The sequence below is a fragment of the Solea solea genome, chromosome 16 (genome assembly GCF_958295425.1).
Source record: "Solea solea chromosome 16, fSolSol10.1, whole genome shotgun sequence".
Lineage (NCBI taxonomy): Eukaryota > Metazoa > Chordata > Actinopteri > Pleuronectiformes > Soleidae > Solea > Solea solea.
The window spans coordinates 14700090-14716246 of NC_081149.1; the positions used below are offsets into that span (position 1 = coordinate 14700090).

The following is a 16157-nucleotide window of genomic DNA, read 5'->3' on the forward strand; positions in this document are numbered from 1 at the left end:
GCTATACAGCAAATAATAAGCTGTATGACTTTAAAAGTGTTCAGATTTGCAGCTAGTTATTCCATAAATAAACCAGAACTGCATGCGCATATAAATGTATTAATTAATAAGATAAGATAAGATAAGATAAGATAATACTTTATTAATCCCATTTACAAAATATATGTCAATTTATAAATACATACAGTATATACAAATAATAGTATTAATACTAAATGTACTTCTTGAAACAATTTCAAGAAAAACAATTATGATAACAATAATGATATGATGATGATGATGGGAATAGGCAATTCAGGCAAAAATACATTGTACATTTGTCAATATTAGTGTGACCAAGCAGATGTGTACAAATAACCAATTGGTTCAGCCTATGACGCCGCTGCCTTTGATGAAATGACCCAATGATTAAGACCATTGCATTGGAGAAGTCATAATGAATAAATAGACTACTCTGTCTCCTGAATTGTGTCCTCTTAATTGCTGGTCTTTAGAGCAGGGCCATAAAAGAGCAGAGCACCAACCACTAGTAGTCATTATTTTGTCCTTTTCAGATTTTCTATTGATCATTTGCTTGTTTTTAAGTTGTTGTTTTGAAGTCTAAAATCGAACGACGTGTAAACATTCACAGAGTATCAGGATCATGCAAGTCAACTTCAAACTTCTTCTACAAATGTGATCTTAGATAAGCCATGGTGGACAAAGAAAATCCGTTTCAGATTTATTCAATTCTTCGTTCATTCCTGTGCCAAGCGAGGCACGTAACTTCATACTGGAAGTGTTGTATGATCAAATTATCTCATAGTTGAGTGACCTCATATGGAGCAAGGGCTTGGACATCGCTAACTGGATGCAGTTGGTGTTTCCATAGAAACTCCAGCCAATCCCAACCATTTTCTCAGTAAAACGCATCAAGTGACAAGTAATGGCTTTAGGGGGGGAAAACATCATCTGGGGCATTTATCCAGAATTGCCCCCGATTAAAACTGTTCTCGCACAGAACTGCATAGTCCAGGTCTATCATTTTTATTCCTCATGATCTAATGACTGTCTGCAATATTATTGTTACTGCATGACTGTGTAGTATATAGTTGCATACTTCTATTGTCTGTAACTGCACATTCACTGTGTTTTTTTTTTTTTCTTTTAATCTCATTGTCTGCACTGTGAGCACCTGGGGTCACATGCAATGATGTTTTTGTTTGTGTAAATGAAAGAAAGACATTAAAGGTCGAAAGGTTGTGATTGTGCCGATATTCCCAGTGCTCTGAAGTCCCTAAGTTACTTCTTCACGACAATACCTAAACTGAGCCTGTAAGTTCACAATTTATAATTTGACTCTCTTGGCTGAAATATGTGATTTCATTTAAAACAGCTGTCTTAATGGCTGAAACACAATTGAGATGTAACTTCATCCCACCACCAAGGTATAATGTGGAGCCAGCAGCAGGCAGTGACTCATCCAATTCACAGCCGGAACGGTCTTTTGCACAGATGCTGTTGATCAGGAGTTGGAACCCACAGCTATATTTCAAATGCAGACTTTGTTGTATTGTATTTTTTTCTGTCTGCTGCATTCTAAACTGATGACAGTTTTGTGTAATTGAAATGATAAAAAAACAAATAGCTCTGAATGCTTGGCTCTGAAGCCAAATCCTGGAGATTGAGAGGCGGATGAGTTGCTCCCATCTGGTTTCCTGTAATCTCTGCTGACCCCAGCAATCCAACTGACCACTTCCACCCCATCTGCACTTTGCCCCCGCTGGCCTCCCCACCCGTCACCCGGGCCTAAACACTGTTCCCTCCACACCCACAGACGTTTCCTAACATAGTTCCCAGTGAATGCTAAAATGTGTCCATGGTAAATGTAAAAAATAAACCAGTCACACGGTCATCAATGATATCAATTTTGCCAGTAGGGGGTGTCTTGCATTCTACTTGATACTAGCCATTCTGTTTTCATAACAACCAAAGGATCGCCACACGTTTCCAATCTGACAGAGCAGCATGTGGTCCTGTGTCTATATGCAGCACAGGGGAAGCTCAGGTGTTCTTGTCAAACTAATACATGTTTCCATTTTGTGTTAACAGCAGTGCAGTCATAATATGTCAACCATTCAAAAGCGGAGTCAAAACAGTGTCTATTGTCTTCTCACTATCCACTCCCTGTCTGCCGTCTGTATTCTCAGCCCTGCCTTGGGGATCTGACGATTCTGCACTCAACTTACAAACTCGATCATCAGAGACGAAGGTCTTCATGTAACATTTATTTAGTACAACATGAAATTTACACACGAGTAGAAATATACAGTACAAATATAAAATACTCATATCGTATATGTATACAGTTAATATATACTTATATACACATTTATATACGTATATATACAGCACCAACTTTTCAAGGGCACACGGACAAACATTTAGTGTGACGCACAGTATGGGCAGACAACATGGATGTCTGCTGAGGGACATCTCTCCCCACAGCAGAGAGGTAGATCTTCCCTTTCATAGTTCAGAAGGCAGAAGGGAAATCACTCCACACCTCATCCACCATCAATGTTTTAGTTCAAATACACTGGCACATTATAGTCCACGGTTTACTACATATTGAAAGTGTCTATACATGTGAAAATTGCATTGATGCCAGAGGCTAAAATTAGGGCAGAGTACGAGTGTGGCTCGTCTTGTTCTTTTTTTTGCCAACTGTTCCCGCCTCTCTTTCTCTTGGCCTTTGAATCACTGGACCACAAAATAATAAAAAATAATAATAAAAAAACACCACTGTGTGGCTAAAGGCATTTTAACAGAAGTAATATAAACCAATGAGATAAGAATGTTCATATAAATCACTTAGGTGAGAGAGCATTTAGGAGAGAGATAGAGAAGCGATGCAGCCGGCTACATTTCTAAGCTTTTTATCTATAAGCTTTTTCTTTGACATATCTTTTCTGAAATAAAAACATGTGGCTATGTAAGCAAGTGCTAGAATATGTAAGCAAATACAGAAAAATCTACATTATGTCTTTTTTGACATAAAAGAGTGCATTCTGATTACAATGATTAACCCCTATTTAACCACATGGATGACATTTCCGGACGGAAGTGAAAATAATTCCAAGGTTCTGCATTTGTCACCCACATTACCATGACAAATCTTCCATCTTACCTTGTTCAACCCTTCGCACAAACTAAGAGAATGGCTGACAATAAGTATGAGACTGATCATCTAAGCTAAAGGTGCGACAGTGGACTGCTCCACTGCATGTCTAATGAAATAGGCGGGCAATTGCTGCTTTGTAACTGGCAAATTGGCCTTCTAATCACTCTTTGGCATTGTGTGTTAACTGCTACCTCTGAATGCATGGACACATTTTACTCGGCAACAGGCACAGCTCATCTGGTAGCCAAAATCGATTCAACAGCCATCAATATTCCTCAAGGGTAAAAGGAGTGCCACTGCACAGTCCTCCACATGGGGACTACCTGAAAAGAATCTCTCTTTTCATGATTAGTGCGAACGGAATGACATGTTCACGTCAAGAATAAAATGCCAGTGTTTGTCTCCTCTTGTGAGACCACATATCAACAGAAAGCACCAATTCACAGACGTGGAGCTGAGTGCAGCTACATTCAACAGCTTTCCCTCAAAGAAGAGGGAAACCCCAAAATGACATGGAGCACGACCATGAATCAGTATTCAGAGGAGAACAGCTTTGTACCATATTTTCACACTGACACACTCACGTCAATCAATAATGATCTATCTCCTTTGGCACAGAGAGATTAAAACACAAATAGACTGCAGGGGCTCACATTTCCGTGTATTTGTGTGTCTTAATTTCTGTGTCAAAAGGCTGGAGACTCTTCTTTACTGGGTAATACCACAACGAGGTGGATTAAGTCAAACAGTAAGGATGTAGGAAGGAGTACGTAGGATGGATGAGGAGAGTGCTGTTCAGGTAAAGAAGGGGCGGAAGGGGGAATACTCAGGGGTGCATTTGGAAAAAGAGAAATGCGACAGAGCCTTTTTCCATGAGTGCTTGCTCAAGGCACTATGTGGGAGGGGCCACAGGGGAACTGGATCAGTCAAAGTGTCCCTGCAGTGGCATGTCCCCTCAGGCAGTGTCTTTCAATAATCCTTGCCAACCGGCTGTGGAGTTGGGGTGCCCCATGTTGACACAAGGCGGGGCATAAATGTTTGCACAAATAGTCAAAAAGTCAATGCCTTCTCAATGTGGAACTGATTAAGCTAATCTTGCTTTAATAAAAGATTATCTCGCTTGGCATGGACACGGCCATGTGTGCAAAACATGTTTTCTCCTTTGTAGTGAAGTTCATGGTCCAACTGGTCTTCCTGTTCACCAGAAACCTTGTGTGACCACAGAGAAAAAGCTTCCACTTCTCCAGTGGGTCCTCCGTCCTCTGCCGCTCATCGTCCACACACAGATGCCAGTAAGATCCTGCTGGACTCAAGTTCCACTTTCCCATTGCGTAAAAAAAGCCCCCAACACATAGCTGCGGTGTCACAGGACAAGTGAATGACGCTGGCCCCTGACGCTGGTGCGCTGCTCTTTCGGCTGGGTATCAGGTTGCCATCTTTGGCCCACTTCTGGCCTCTTGGAGAGTCACCTGTCCAAGCAGGAAGAATGTTGTGACTGACGTGCCTAATGACGCCAGCATTGACTCCAGCAGTAGCTCTGCATAGCGTGTTGGGTGTCTGTGTGAGCTCCCTCTGGGAGTACAACTGCATATGTGAGTAAGGGCTGTAAGGGCCATGTATCCATGCGGGTAAATATGCATGCAGGGTGCAGTGCATATTTTTGTGTGTCTCCTCTGAGGTTGTTTTGACACTGGACACCCGCTGTCTGGTGATAAGTGTGCGTGAGACATTTGTGATCCGTCTTTCCCAATCCAGAATGGTCCAATTTTTTAGAGATTAAACAGATCTACATTGTCAGGTCGGTCTGTTCTCCCACTCTGTATGATTTCTCAGAGCGACTTCTCTCCAGTATGAGCTAAGCCATACTTTGAATAAGAATAGGGGCAGTTTGTGACAGGGAGCTGGTGAAGCAGTGGCTTCTTAAGCCAATCCTTGAACTCCCAGGTTTTGACAAGTCTCTGCTGTTGAGTCCCTATAACTGTTTTCCCTGTGTGTCACAGAGCACACTGCTCAGAGGTGAGTGAGCCTCCTTCTTTCTTTTTCCTTCTTTTTTTCTTATGGACAGTCCAACATGCGGTGGCCAAAAGCAACAGCAAAAAGCCCATAACAAGTAGCACCACTGACACCACTTTAGTCTGAGGCAGGTCATTGTATGTGTAAGTTACCCCAGTTCCTGCTACACCGATCACCAAAGAGATGATTCCAAAGGGAAAGATGCAACGGTACCAGGACTTCTCCATGCCTCCAGTAGCCTGGGACAGACGCTCAAGAGAGGAAAGCACCTCTGGAACTTTGGCACCACCAGCCTCCAAAGCCTGGCCGTCTTGCCCTGAGCAGGTCTGGTGTTGAGGTTGGCAGGACAGGTGGCCTGTTGTGCAGCCCATCGTGATGCGGGCTGACGGATCTCGAAACCAGACGGCAGCCTTGGCCTCTTGGATCACGTTTGTAGTCGACTCTAGCCTGTATGTAGACACAGGGAGAAAGCAGAAGGAGGTCTATGTGAACCGGGAGAAATTACGGGAGCAGGAATGGCTGGAGCGTGTCAGATGAAGGCGCCTGAGTCAGCGCGGAAAATTCACTCACACTTTCTCCTTCTCTCCCTCCCTCTCTGGCTGTTTCTCTGTACACTGCCTGTTGGCTCTCTGGCAGCACATTGTACACTCTGCTGAATGTAGTGATGGGGGATATATAAAGGAGCAGAGGGGGTGGGGCTATGGAAGAAAAATGGGGACGTCCAAGCACTCGGATTGGCCATCTTTTGTGTGACGTCCAAGAGTGAAGCAGAGAGAATAGGGTTGGATCAAAGGGGTTGATGAAGCACAGGAAGGGGGAGGGGAGACGAGTTAACTGCTCCCGCTTGTCTTCATCTCTGTGTCACTGCTTCTCAATTGCAGTCTTATTGTTTAGTTTTGTTTTACTGCAGTACAAAAAAGCTCCCCATGGAAATTTAGAAACCAGTCTTGAAATAAAGGCTTAAGAGGGGAATCCCTCAGTATTTTAGATTAGAAAGATACTTTCTCTTACAATGTACTGCAACTTCACGGCTGTGTCACCTCCATGAGGCAATTACACAGTAACTGTTGCACCCATCAAATCCTGGATGGACATTACCATCAAACAGAAATTCCACAGCCATCCACACACCTGAAAACACAGATTTGTAGAGCATCTTGTTTGCACTACCTCCATAGTGTGAATACACTAATGAGCATTCCTACACTTGACGAAAAGATTGTGAAAACCCAAAACAACCCCCAGCCCACACACTGTTGAATGAACCAGGGAGAATTTAATCCTCCAATAGGAACAAAGAAAGATCTGTCAAGAAAGGAAATTTCTCCTAAGCTTGCTAATCTTCTGCTCTACACAAGAGAAGCCACCGTGAGGAAAGATAAACGCGTGTACACAGCTGGATGTCTGTCTTTATCTTCAGGCATTATATGAAGAACTTACAATGGCAAGTTTTTTTTTATACCCTAACTTACTGGAACACCAAAATCGTCAGGTAATTTGGCACTAAGTAGTTTGCGGTTTTGAAAATGATATAATTAACTCTGCATGTTTTCATGAAACACAGGCATGACTTTGTCTTCGCAATTAGATGAAAGGCTTGTTGCTCTATAATGCCCACATGGCAGACATTATCAGATCAAGCGATAACTAATGTCCTCATTTAAATGCTTGACATGCCTCTGTCTGCACAGGACAACTGCCCATAAGACACAGTTTTGCTGAAGCTGGCTTTGAGCGGCTAAATGGTGGAGGAAAATCATATAATAAACCTCACTGCAGTGCAACTAATGGCTGCGCTGACTCTACAGCCGGGCAACAGAGCGTCTACAGATGAGCAAAAGAAAGAGGTCGAGTGAGGAATGTTTGCGAGTACAAGAGAAAAGAGATGTTCAACAGCAGCGAGTGGTGGATTCTTGGTAGCACTGTTCCGTTTCTGTGGATTTGTACTTGGACTCCATTGTTGTGAAGGACCAGGGCTATAATAAGTGCACATGAAAAGGGTGAAAAAAGTGAAATAGGAAGGACTCTGCATATAAAAAAAAGAGGAGGCTATTCAACTGTGCCGCTCTCTGTATAGGGCATGTTTGACATAATGGCAGTGCTGACAGGGAAAGAAATTCAAGTTTCTTCCATGGAAAGAAAAAAAATTCTTTGAATGTTCCATTATGTGACAAAAGGAGGCGTGAGAATTATGGGACAAAGGCGTGAGACACGGGTAACCTGGGCAGGGCCAGGGCATGGTGGTGGGAGTGGAAAAACTGTGTTGGTGACAGCCCAAGCCAGGCAGCAGCTGATGTATGCGGGTCACAGGAAGGCTGGGTTGCGTAGGCGCCACTCCCACTGGGACCTGTGTGTAGTGCTGACGTGATCGCAAGGATGCATCTCTGCCTCCTCCTTAACTCCTTTCACACACATTGATCCAAGATCCTATAATAGTGATAATAATAATAATAATAATACTAGTAATAAATAAGAATACATTTTATTTGAAGTGCCTTTCAAGACACCCTTGGACACAGAATAAGCATTTAAAACAGTAATTCATGAATGAATGATAAAATGCTACCCTAATGAAATAAACAGTACCACAAATACATCAGTATGGTAGAAGCAATTACCCCACGGTGGAAAATGATGGCGTATCATGAAAAGGCTGTGTTTTTTAGGTGAGGTGCATTAACACATTCCACAGACTAGGACCAGCCACAGTGAAAGTCCTGTCACCCATAGTGCAGAGCAGAGCCACAGGGTGGAATGAAGTGAAGATGGGTGACAGAGGAGCGTAATGAGCGAGATGGTATGTGGGGGTGGTAGAGGTTTGAGAGGTATGGACCAGCCAGATTGTTGATATAAATGCAGTAGCACTACCAGGGAGACGGTGAAGCTGTTGGAGTGTAGGGGCTATGTGATCATGGGAGTACTTGTGAGAGAGAAGGCTTGCAGCTGGATTTTCAGCATAATGCAGTCTGTTTAGGTTATGTGAGGATGTAGAGACGACAATCTATCAAGTGGTGAGACACCGGAGGCCTTGCAAAAGTTGGAGTGGATATTTTATTTAAGCCAGGCGCATTTGTTTGTATTATTGTTTTCATGTTCTCCAAGACCCCAGTAGAAGACAATCTAAGGTTGAAATGGTCCTTTTTATTCTCTCCTCGGGCAAACGAGAGCCAAGCCTTCAAGCGCATTGTTCCCCTGACTCGTACAGCTTTGGTTGTGCGTGTCCCTACATTTATGTGTAGATGAGGTTTGGTGCAGCAGGGCTCAAACACCCACGTCCTGCTGTGTGAGCCCAGCGCCACCTGTCGCCCAGTCTGGAACAGTTTGTGTCATCCACATGGCATCTTTGGGCACAAGGCTTTTTTGGCTTCCCTGTGTCTCACATACACCCTCACATCACATTTGCTGCGGGGAAAAAACCATAAGAAGCCTATCTCACAGATCACAGATGTAGTATTAGCCCCATATGTGCAATTTTTCACCATATGCCAGATTATAAAACCCGCAACATGCAGATCAAAGCTATCATTATGGAGAAATGCAGCTCTATATTATAGCTAACACACATTATTTTATTTCCTTTTCCTTCCTTTTATTGATTTTTATTTACCACTGTACTACTCATGTATTAGTCCCTTGCTTATGTGCTTTGTGGTTATGTCCTCTGTGAGTTGAGTGCCACCTACTGGCACAGGCTGAGTTAGGAAGGCTCGATCCTTGACCTTAATTATTATTATTTTTTTCAATTAAAGATAATGCTACTGTATATATTAAAAATGCAAATTATGATATAGTTAAGTGTTGGCAATGCTGATAGAGGCAAACCAACCATTTAAACAAAACACTCTCTGATGTCAGCTGGGACTGGACTCCAGCTGCCCCCACAAACCTCACCTGAATAAGAGATATGAATAATTGATGCAAAAAACCAAACACTAAATAAATGATCTGAAAATAATATATCACATTTGTGATGTGTCATATCCATTTTTCCACTTAAAAAGGTCAAAATCAGTCACAGACATTCACAAAATATGAAAAATTATCACAATATTTGCTTGAATTGTACAATAATGACCTAGATTATTCATCCACAGACAAATATACTGCATATACTCTTGAATTATCAGTAAATTAGGAATTATAGTCCAATATAGAGTATGATGATATACATGATGAACGACGCAATGCTCCAGTTTTAATGAAATGTAATGTAAGAAACTGAGAGGTCTGTGTCTGATTTAATATTTTATGTATAAACTGTACATGGGACAGGGCAGAGAACCTCATAAACTGGTCACTCAGTGCAATACTGTACTTTGTGGGGTCAGTCAGGTTCAGTGTCCAGGACTGTGGCAGGGAAACGCACCCCTCCTTCCCCCAGTAGGGAGTAAATGTCTCTCAGCACACTGTAGTTGAGACATCCAGGTCCAGGTGCTATGGATGAGAGCTGAGGGGACAGAGTGTCCAGCAGAGCCTGTCACACAGAAAAAATGTCAGCGTGTTGTTTCTACGGTGTTGTTTACAACTACAGGACAGATTAGCACAATCAGACACCATTTTTTTTAGATGGTTGAGCAACACAACAGTTACCTGCTCGAGGTTGATCTCCTGTTTCAGCAGCACCACCCGCATCCTCAGCTTCTCCAGCTCTCGGAGCTCTGACTCCGTTGTGTAGCTTATAGTCGGGGGCAGCGGTGAGATCAACTCATCTTCCCACATACTATTTGCTCCACTAGGACAGAGACGAGCTCCCTCTGGCCTCCATCGATCCCATGCTTCCACCTCTGATGGAAAATGCAGTTATATTTAGAGCGCACGCGTGAGCAACTGAACCCTAAAACGTTGCCTTGCTGCCTCGGCTTTAAATAGCCTGGCCCTCGCCTAGCCACGCCAGGACAGGCAGCTTTAAAACCCCACCATCACAGGGAGGGAGGGGGTTTGCTGAGGACAAGGAAAGTACTGATCTGGTGCTGAGGTTTCACTGCAGCTCTTTTTTCATTTTCCATGTGCGAGGATGGAGGGCTCTGCATTAGCTCATTAGCGCACTGCACGGCAGCCATCCAATAATAACCAGTAGTAAACATCAACAGACCTGTTCTGAAGGTGATACACTCATGTCAGTGGTGTGAATGGAAAATCTCTGTGCACACTTCACGATAGTGGTATGATTGGCAGTGACATCCATTCTACCATGTCACACACTATATGCAGTGGGTGAGTGACACCATGAAATGATCATTCAAACACTTCTGGGTAATCAGAGGCACACACAGGGTCACGACTACTCCGCCATGTTTCTTCTTTATTATACCAGTCTGCCATGTGGAATAAATCAGTTTAATGATGTTTTTCAGCATCCACGTGCAGCCAGGTTGACATTTCATTTGTGTAGGGAGGCGACACATGTTGGATTCGTACCTTGTTTTACTGGGTGTGCAAAGTGCTTCTGGAGTTCTGCTGGCGTTGCCGACATCCTTTCACATGTCAGATAGGAGGAGCCATACTTGGTTGTTTCAGTACCTGCAACATATACAGTACATGCATTTAACATTCAACATTAAACTGCAACATGGGATTCATCTTTTAATTGCACCCACGATCACTGTCACGATTACAGAAAATAAATATTAAACCTTGTGCAATAACAGCACTAGAGGAAAATTCAACACCATATATCAGTTTAAATAGTTCTCATACAGACATTTCCTGTCTACTCTTCCTGTGCAGTTTCTTTCTAAAATTAGCATCCCCACACCCACACATATGTGTCATCATTCTGCATCTTTTCTCCTCATTCCTTACTCATAACTCTGTCTGTTTGTGTGTGTGGGTAATATAGTTCAGGCTTTTACCGGGCTGTGTTGCTGCTCGTGGGATCCCTTTAGCCCGAAGTTCCTCCGTCTGGCAGAGATTGGTGAGATGGCGCCCTGGGTGAGCGAACTTGTCGACCAGAACTCTGGTCTCCTCTGAACTGCCACATGGCTGATCCTTGGGGAACTAGAGGGATCAGAGGAGAAAAGTTAAGGATGACAGATGGGAAATCCAGGCTGTTTAGAGGAAATATTAACATTTCGTCAGGAAAATATTCTGCTGGATCTGGGTTTTGAGTGGCTGTGGAATTCTGGACGACATTCCCTAGCTCAGCATTACACCGCATGGAAAACATGTCTAAGGTTTTCCCAGCCCATTGTGAAGGTTGTCACTAGCAAAAGGAAGCATACCGTAAGTCTCATTCTCTCCATGAAGTGACACCTCCCAGGCATAGGGTTCCTTTGTAGGGCAATAACTTTGTCCCACAACCTAAAGATCGTGTAGAGAAAGAAACTTAGAACCAGAAATAAACAATTTTTTCTTTTTTAAATACAAAATTATCACATAGGTTTTCCACACCTGTTTTCCTTCTTCCTTAAAGATTTCCATTTTGTTATCTGCTCTGTTATCCTGTCAAAGGCAAAAAGCATGAGCACAGGACAACACCTTTTTCAAACAGTGACAAAAAAAACAACATTTCTTTTCCATTATATCAGGGTCAAAACACACCCATCATGTTGAGGCAAACCCTGCACCCCAGCCACATCAGTGTGTGAAAAATGCCCTGGGTTGTTTGAAGAAGGTGTGGAGATAGCTGCAGCTTTGCCCAGGTCATCACCTCTCAGCACACTGCTTTTAATAGTCTTGTTTTTAGCGTGCAAGGCTGAGATTCGACCAGGAGCGACAGACACTGAACCAGCCTGCTGCAGTTTCCTGGCTGCCCCGTGATGCACAGCCTCGGCTGACAAGAACTGTGGTTTGCTTCTGTTGTTTGTTATTTTGGAATGTCCTTGATTTTTGTTAGCTGATGTCCTGGAGCCTAGCGTGGAGGACACTGATGCGCCACGTTTTTTGTGCTCTTTTCTTTCAACACTGGCAGATTTAGCTGTCGATCTGACAGTCGTTTGACTTCCTTTGTACACCGCTATGTCTTTGGATGCTGAACTAGAAGAGCCTGTTTCTTTTTGAGTTCTAGATTGCTTGTGTCTGTCTGGGTCCTTTGTAGAAGTTCTGGAGCCAGTGCGGACCTGAAGGGCTTTCTCCAGTACTCGCTCAAGCAATTCTATATCTTCCTTCACGCCTGGTGACGTATTTGTCTCTGATGACAGAACAGCACAGAAACATGTGGTTACAGTTTAGCTATCAAGTCTATTCAGACACATACTGCTCTCATTTCACCACTTGGTTATATTACATTACATGTCATTTAGCAGATGCTTTTATCCAAAGCAACTTACAATAAGTGCATTTAAACATTTGGGTACAAATAAGAGCTAGAAGTAAGTAAGAGCTTCAAGTAAACGAAAGATGCTTGTTTAAAAAACAATGTTAAATGCACTTAAAAAAAATTTCTTCATCATATACTGTGTATAATTTGAAAAAAGATGTAAAGACTTTTGGGGGGATGTTTTAATTACCTGAAGCAATCGTATCTGCACATTCTGACTCATGAAAAGCCGACTTGGTTTGTGGTGTTCTGTGAAAAGAAAATGTGAACAGTCAACTTAACCATTAGAAGCTAAATTAAGCCACGGTAGCACATACTATCTGTATATAGAAATAATTAATAGCTGCGCAACCTAAGCGTTAATGGTGGAGTGATGAATGAAAATCCTGTGTCATAATACTAATTCATTCTGAAAATAATTATTTTAAGCCTCACACAAATGGCCTCAAACTTGATTGTTCTATTAATTTTCCATTTTCTATTGTCTTAATGTTATATCCTTTTAAAAAAATGATATAACATTACTTTCATTTTAATTTCTTGTCACAAGCTGACATATACTGTAGTCAGATTCATAAAGAACCAATTTATGGCACAATATGGTACAGATTGGTCTGTATGGGAATACATTAGGAGACAGAAGACATATGGACAGTCTCAATACACAGACAAACTATTCCACAGTATGTTTGGAACACCCTACCTGGAAATGTCCCATGAAAAAATTATACAGTATATGAATATTGTATGGACAAATGTAGTGACACCAAATATTAATTTGATTGATGAGGTTAAGCTAAAATATAAACAACCGTTCTTTCACATAGAATCTTGCATTTCCGTTCGTATGACAGCATTTGTCCTGTCCCATAGGTCAGTCTGTGTAAGTGTTTTATTGCTTTAAAAATGTCTTTAAAAGCCCTTCATATGTACTTTAGGCAAGGGCCTCGATTTATGGAAGTGCTGCCATTCATTCATTCATCCATTGTCTACTGCTGCATCCTCCACATGAGGTTTTGCAGGGCAGCTGGTGCCAATTCCAGCTAACATAGGGCGAAAGGTGGCCTGTAGCCTGGCTTAATGTGATGGCAACAGAACGGCTGGACATATGCAAAAGATGTCATTTTTCTGTTGTTTCAGAGTCAGCTAATTTTGCAGGAAGATTAGGTCAACTAGGGTAATGCTAACTTTTAACTCTGTATAATTACACCTTCAAGTGTCACAGGAGGGAAAAGGCACTGCTGGGATTTGAACCCAGGATCTCCTGTTTACTAGACAGGCGCTTTACCAACTAAGCCACAGCGCCAGATAGCATTACCAAACTGGTATTTCCACATATGAACATGACCTAGCGGCGACTCTGACGTCAAAAAGAATGATTAATTATGAACGGAAGATTTTTATTTACTTACTAATTAAAACTGTAATATCATTACAATTTGAGGACACATGTTAAATCCAGGTTGCACGAAAAGTATACTTATAAATACCTATTAAAAATAGATTACATGCGCTTCACAACACATTAACGTAAATACTAACAGTGTAAGTATAATGTAATTATTCTTGAATAGTTATTTTCATTTGTGAATTAATATATATATTCTTGTCAATAAAGGCAAGTGGTGGCACAAATAGGAAGTTCTGATACACAGACTCAGATAGAGTACTTACAAACACTGTAATAGTTCTCTGTAGAGTTGAATACTGTCATTAATCCTGGTTTGTTCGGCTTTGCATGACTTGATAGCCTGCTCCACACTGGACAGTAGTGACATGCTGGATGATTACACAAGTAATCGACACGATTGAACTATCTAATCAAACATACTTAAAACATATGTTTTCCATTACAACGGCAAAATATAACGTCGACTCTTCCTTTCGAGTTGACCCGCGAAGCCGAAATGGACGGATGCGGAAGTCATGTTGTAGTCATTCGTTTCTTTTTTCGCCAAGATAGTGTGTTAAAAAACGTGACTAACATATTAACTTTCAAATGCAACTATCGTAAAGCGCGTTTATCTTAAGTAGACGAATTCAGTACTTTATTGTTTGAAAACTACCTGAACACAAAGATCTTCGCTCCCCACAACGCTATAGCCCAATTCTCGCGAGAAGTGTCATTGTTGCCAAGGAGCAGGGATGCAGCTTCAACAAGTTGTCCCAAAAAAGGCCAAACACACCCCAAAGCTCAAAAGGAGCTTGGTCATGTCGTAATTAAATCTTATTAAATTAAATTGTGAAAAATAAATAAAACTCTTACCGAAAGTGTGACTGAATTATATCAAGAAGCATAGATAGATAGATAGAACTTTATTGTCATTGTACAACATACAACGAAATGAAGGTGCAGCTCCAACAAGTGTTTTTAAGGGGACAGATAACCCATCACAAAAGAAGAAACCCCTAAAAATATTTACATATAGTACAGACACACACGCACACACACACCCTTACACAAACCAATAAATAATATAAATAAACAGTCAGCTAAGATATGTAAACAGAAATGCAAAACAAAAGTTCAGTGTTCATTGTTCTGATCTAGTCCATTTTCCTGATAATACACCAGTTTACGCCAAAGAGTCACTTAATCAAATTGATAACAAAATTTAACTGTACAGAAGAGTATTAAAACGTTTTTTGAAAGAAAGTAAAAAAAAACTAAAAACAACAAGCATGAATTCAGACTTTAGTCTCTTTTCCTAGAGGGCCCTAATACTCTTCCGTATGTGTTTCCAAAACAAGTACAGTTCTCCAATTACTGGCCCTGGAAGTGATGCTCTAAAATTACAAGTTCTGCTCTTTCTAACATTGTAATAAGAGAGACTATTTGTGTGGCTCCCATGGAACAAGTAACGTCTCAAGATGAGGCAGCCTAAATTATGTCAGTATTTCCTAAAGCTGTGTTGTTATTATATCAAATCAGTAAGGAAAAAAAAACATCAGAGGAAAGTGAATCATCCTGTGAGCTCATATTTCCCCTACCAGCCTCCTGTGGATCAGTAGTGCAGGTGGGGAGGGGGTGTAGGTCCAGCTGAGCATCTGATGGTGCAGCAGGTTGCCAGGCTCTGATTATCAGACACGTACACATACACACACACACACACAGACAAACAATAGACTCATTGGTAATGAATCGGTCCCTGCATTCAGTCATACACCAAATCGCAAATCTGCTCAGGAAAACAAACTCTTGTACATAATTCATGAACAGCATGTATGAGTCATATGCTCACAAGACCACCTGCAACACTCTTATGATACTATGAGCTGTGAACAGTATTTAGGGCATCTTTGACACAAGACAGGATTCATGCCTTATTTGTTTTAAAGGCCCACATCACCATGTTATTGTTCAAATTAGAGGTAGATGCCAATATTTGCCTCTTTTTTTTCCAATAATCTTTTCTCTTTTTTGTTTTGTGTATTGGTGTATCATTTAATGTGTGCATTATTTTTTATTGAAAATACTACATACATACAGAAATTGAATATACCACCCATAAGTCAGTCTGTGTAAGTGTTTAATCACTTTAAACATTTATTTAAAAGCCTTTCATAAAAAATATATGAAATGCATACACTGGAGTGTAGACATAAAAACAAAAAGACCCACAAGTGCGTAGTAGGTGCCCTTTTATTTCCATGTTTCCTTTTGTGAATGCTACGTGCCTCCATATTGTTTTTTTGTTGTTGTTTTTTTGCTGTGTGAAAGGT

The 16157-nt window shown here is 41.5% G+C and overlaps 2 protein-coding genes and 1 non-coding gene across 3 annotated transcripts; all 3 read right to left on the minus strand.

The window, feature by feature from the left end:
• Positions 1-2252: 2252 nt before the first annotated feature.
• On the minus strand, positions 2253-6032 carry LOC131476045 (uncharacterized). The gene is made up of 2 exons (XM_058654508.1): positions 5747-6032; positions 2253-5623 (listed from the first exon to the last, which is right to left on the minus strand). Exons 1-2 carry the CDS (start codon positions 5815-5817, stop codon positions 5158-5160), a joined length of 537 nt encoding a protein of 178 aa, XP_058510491.1. The 5' UTR covers positions 5818-6032; the 3' UTR covers positions 2253-5157.
• Positions 6033-7642: 1610 nt separating this feature from the next.
• LOC131475559 (uncharacterized) lies at positions 7643-16140 on the minus strand. The gene is made up of 9 exons (XM_058653773.1): positions 14109-16140; positions 12625-12683; positions 11717-12305; positions 11567-11617; positions 11398-11476; positions 11029-11173; positions 10595-10696; positions 9767-9960; positions 7643-9650 (listed from the first exon to the last, which is right to left on the minus strand). Exons 1-9 carry the CDS (start codon positions 14210-14212, stop codon positions 9501-9503), a joined length of 1473 nt encoding a protein of 490 aa, XP_058509756.1. The 5' UTR covers positions 14213-16140; the 3' UTR covers positions 7643-9500.
• trnat-agu (transfer RNA threonine (anticodon AGU)) lies at positions 13668-13740 on the minus strand. Its single transcript has one exon. It is a non-coding gene; the product is annotated as a tRNA-Thr (tRNA).
• Positions 16141-16157: the final 17 nt, after the last annotated feature.

Excerpts from the sequence above, each read along its gene's own strand:
- LOC131476045 (XM_058654508.1), bottom strand. The coding sequence starts at position 5,817 with ATGTGCTGCCAGAGAGCCAACAGGCAGTGTACAGAGAAACAGCCAGAG. Across the intron at positions 5,624-5,746 it reads GAGGGAGAGAAGGAGAAAGT|GCTAGAGTCGACTACAAACG; the intron begins GTGAGTGAATTT and ends GTCTACATACAG.
- LOC131475559 (XM_058653773.1), bottom strand. The coding sequence starts at position 14,212 with ATGTCACTACTGTCCAGTGTGGAGCAGGCTATCAAGTCATGCAAAGCC. Across the intron at positions 12,684-14,108 it reads AGAGAACTATTACAGTGTTT|AACACCACAAACCAAGTCGG; the intron begins GTAAGTACTCTA and ends TTCTTTTCACAG. Across the intron at positions 11,174-11,397 it reads TGGAGAGAATGAGACTTACG|TTCCCCAAGGATCAGCCATG; the intron begins GTATGCTTCCTT and ends TGATCCCTCTAG.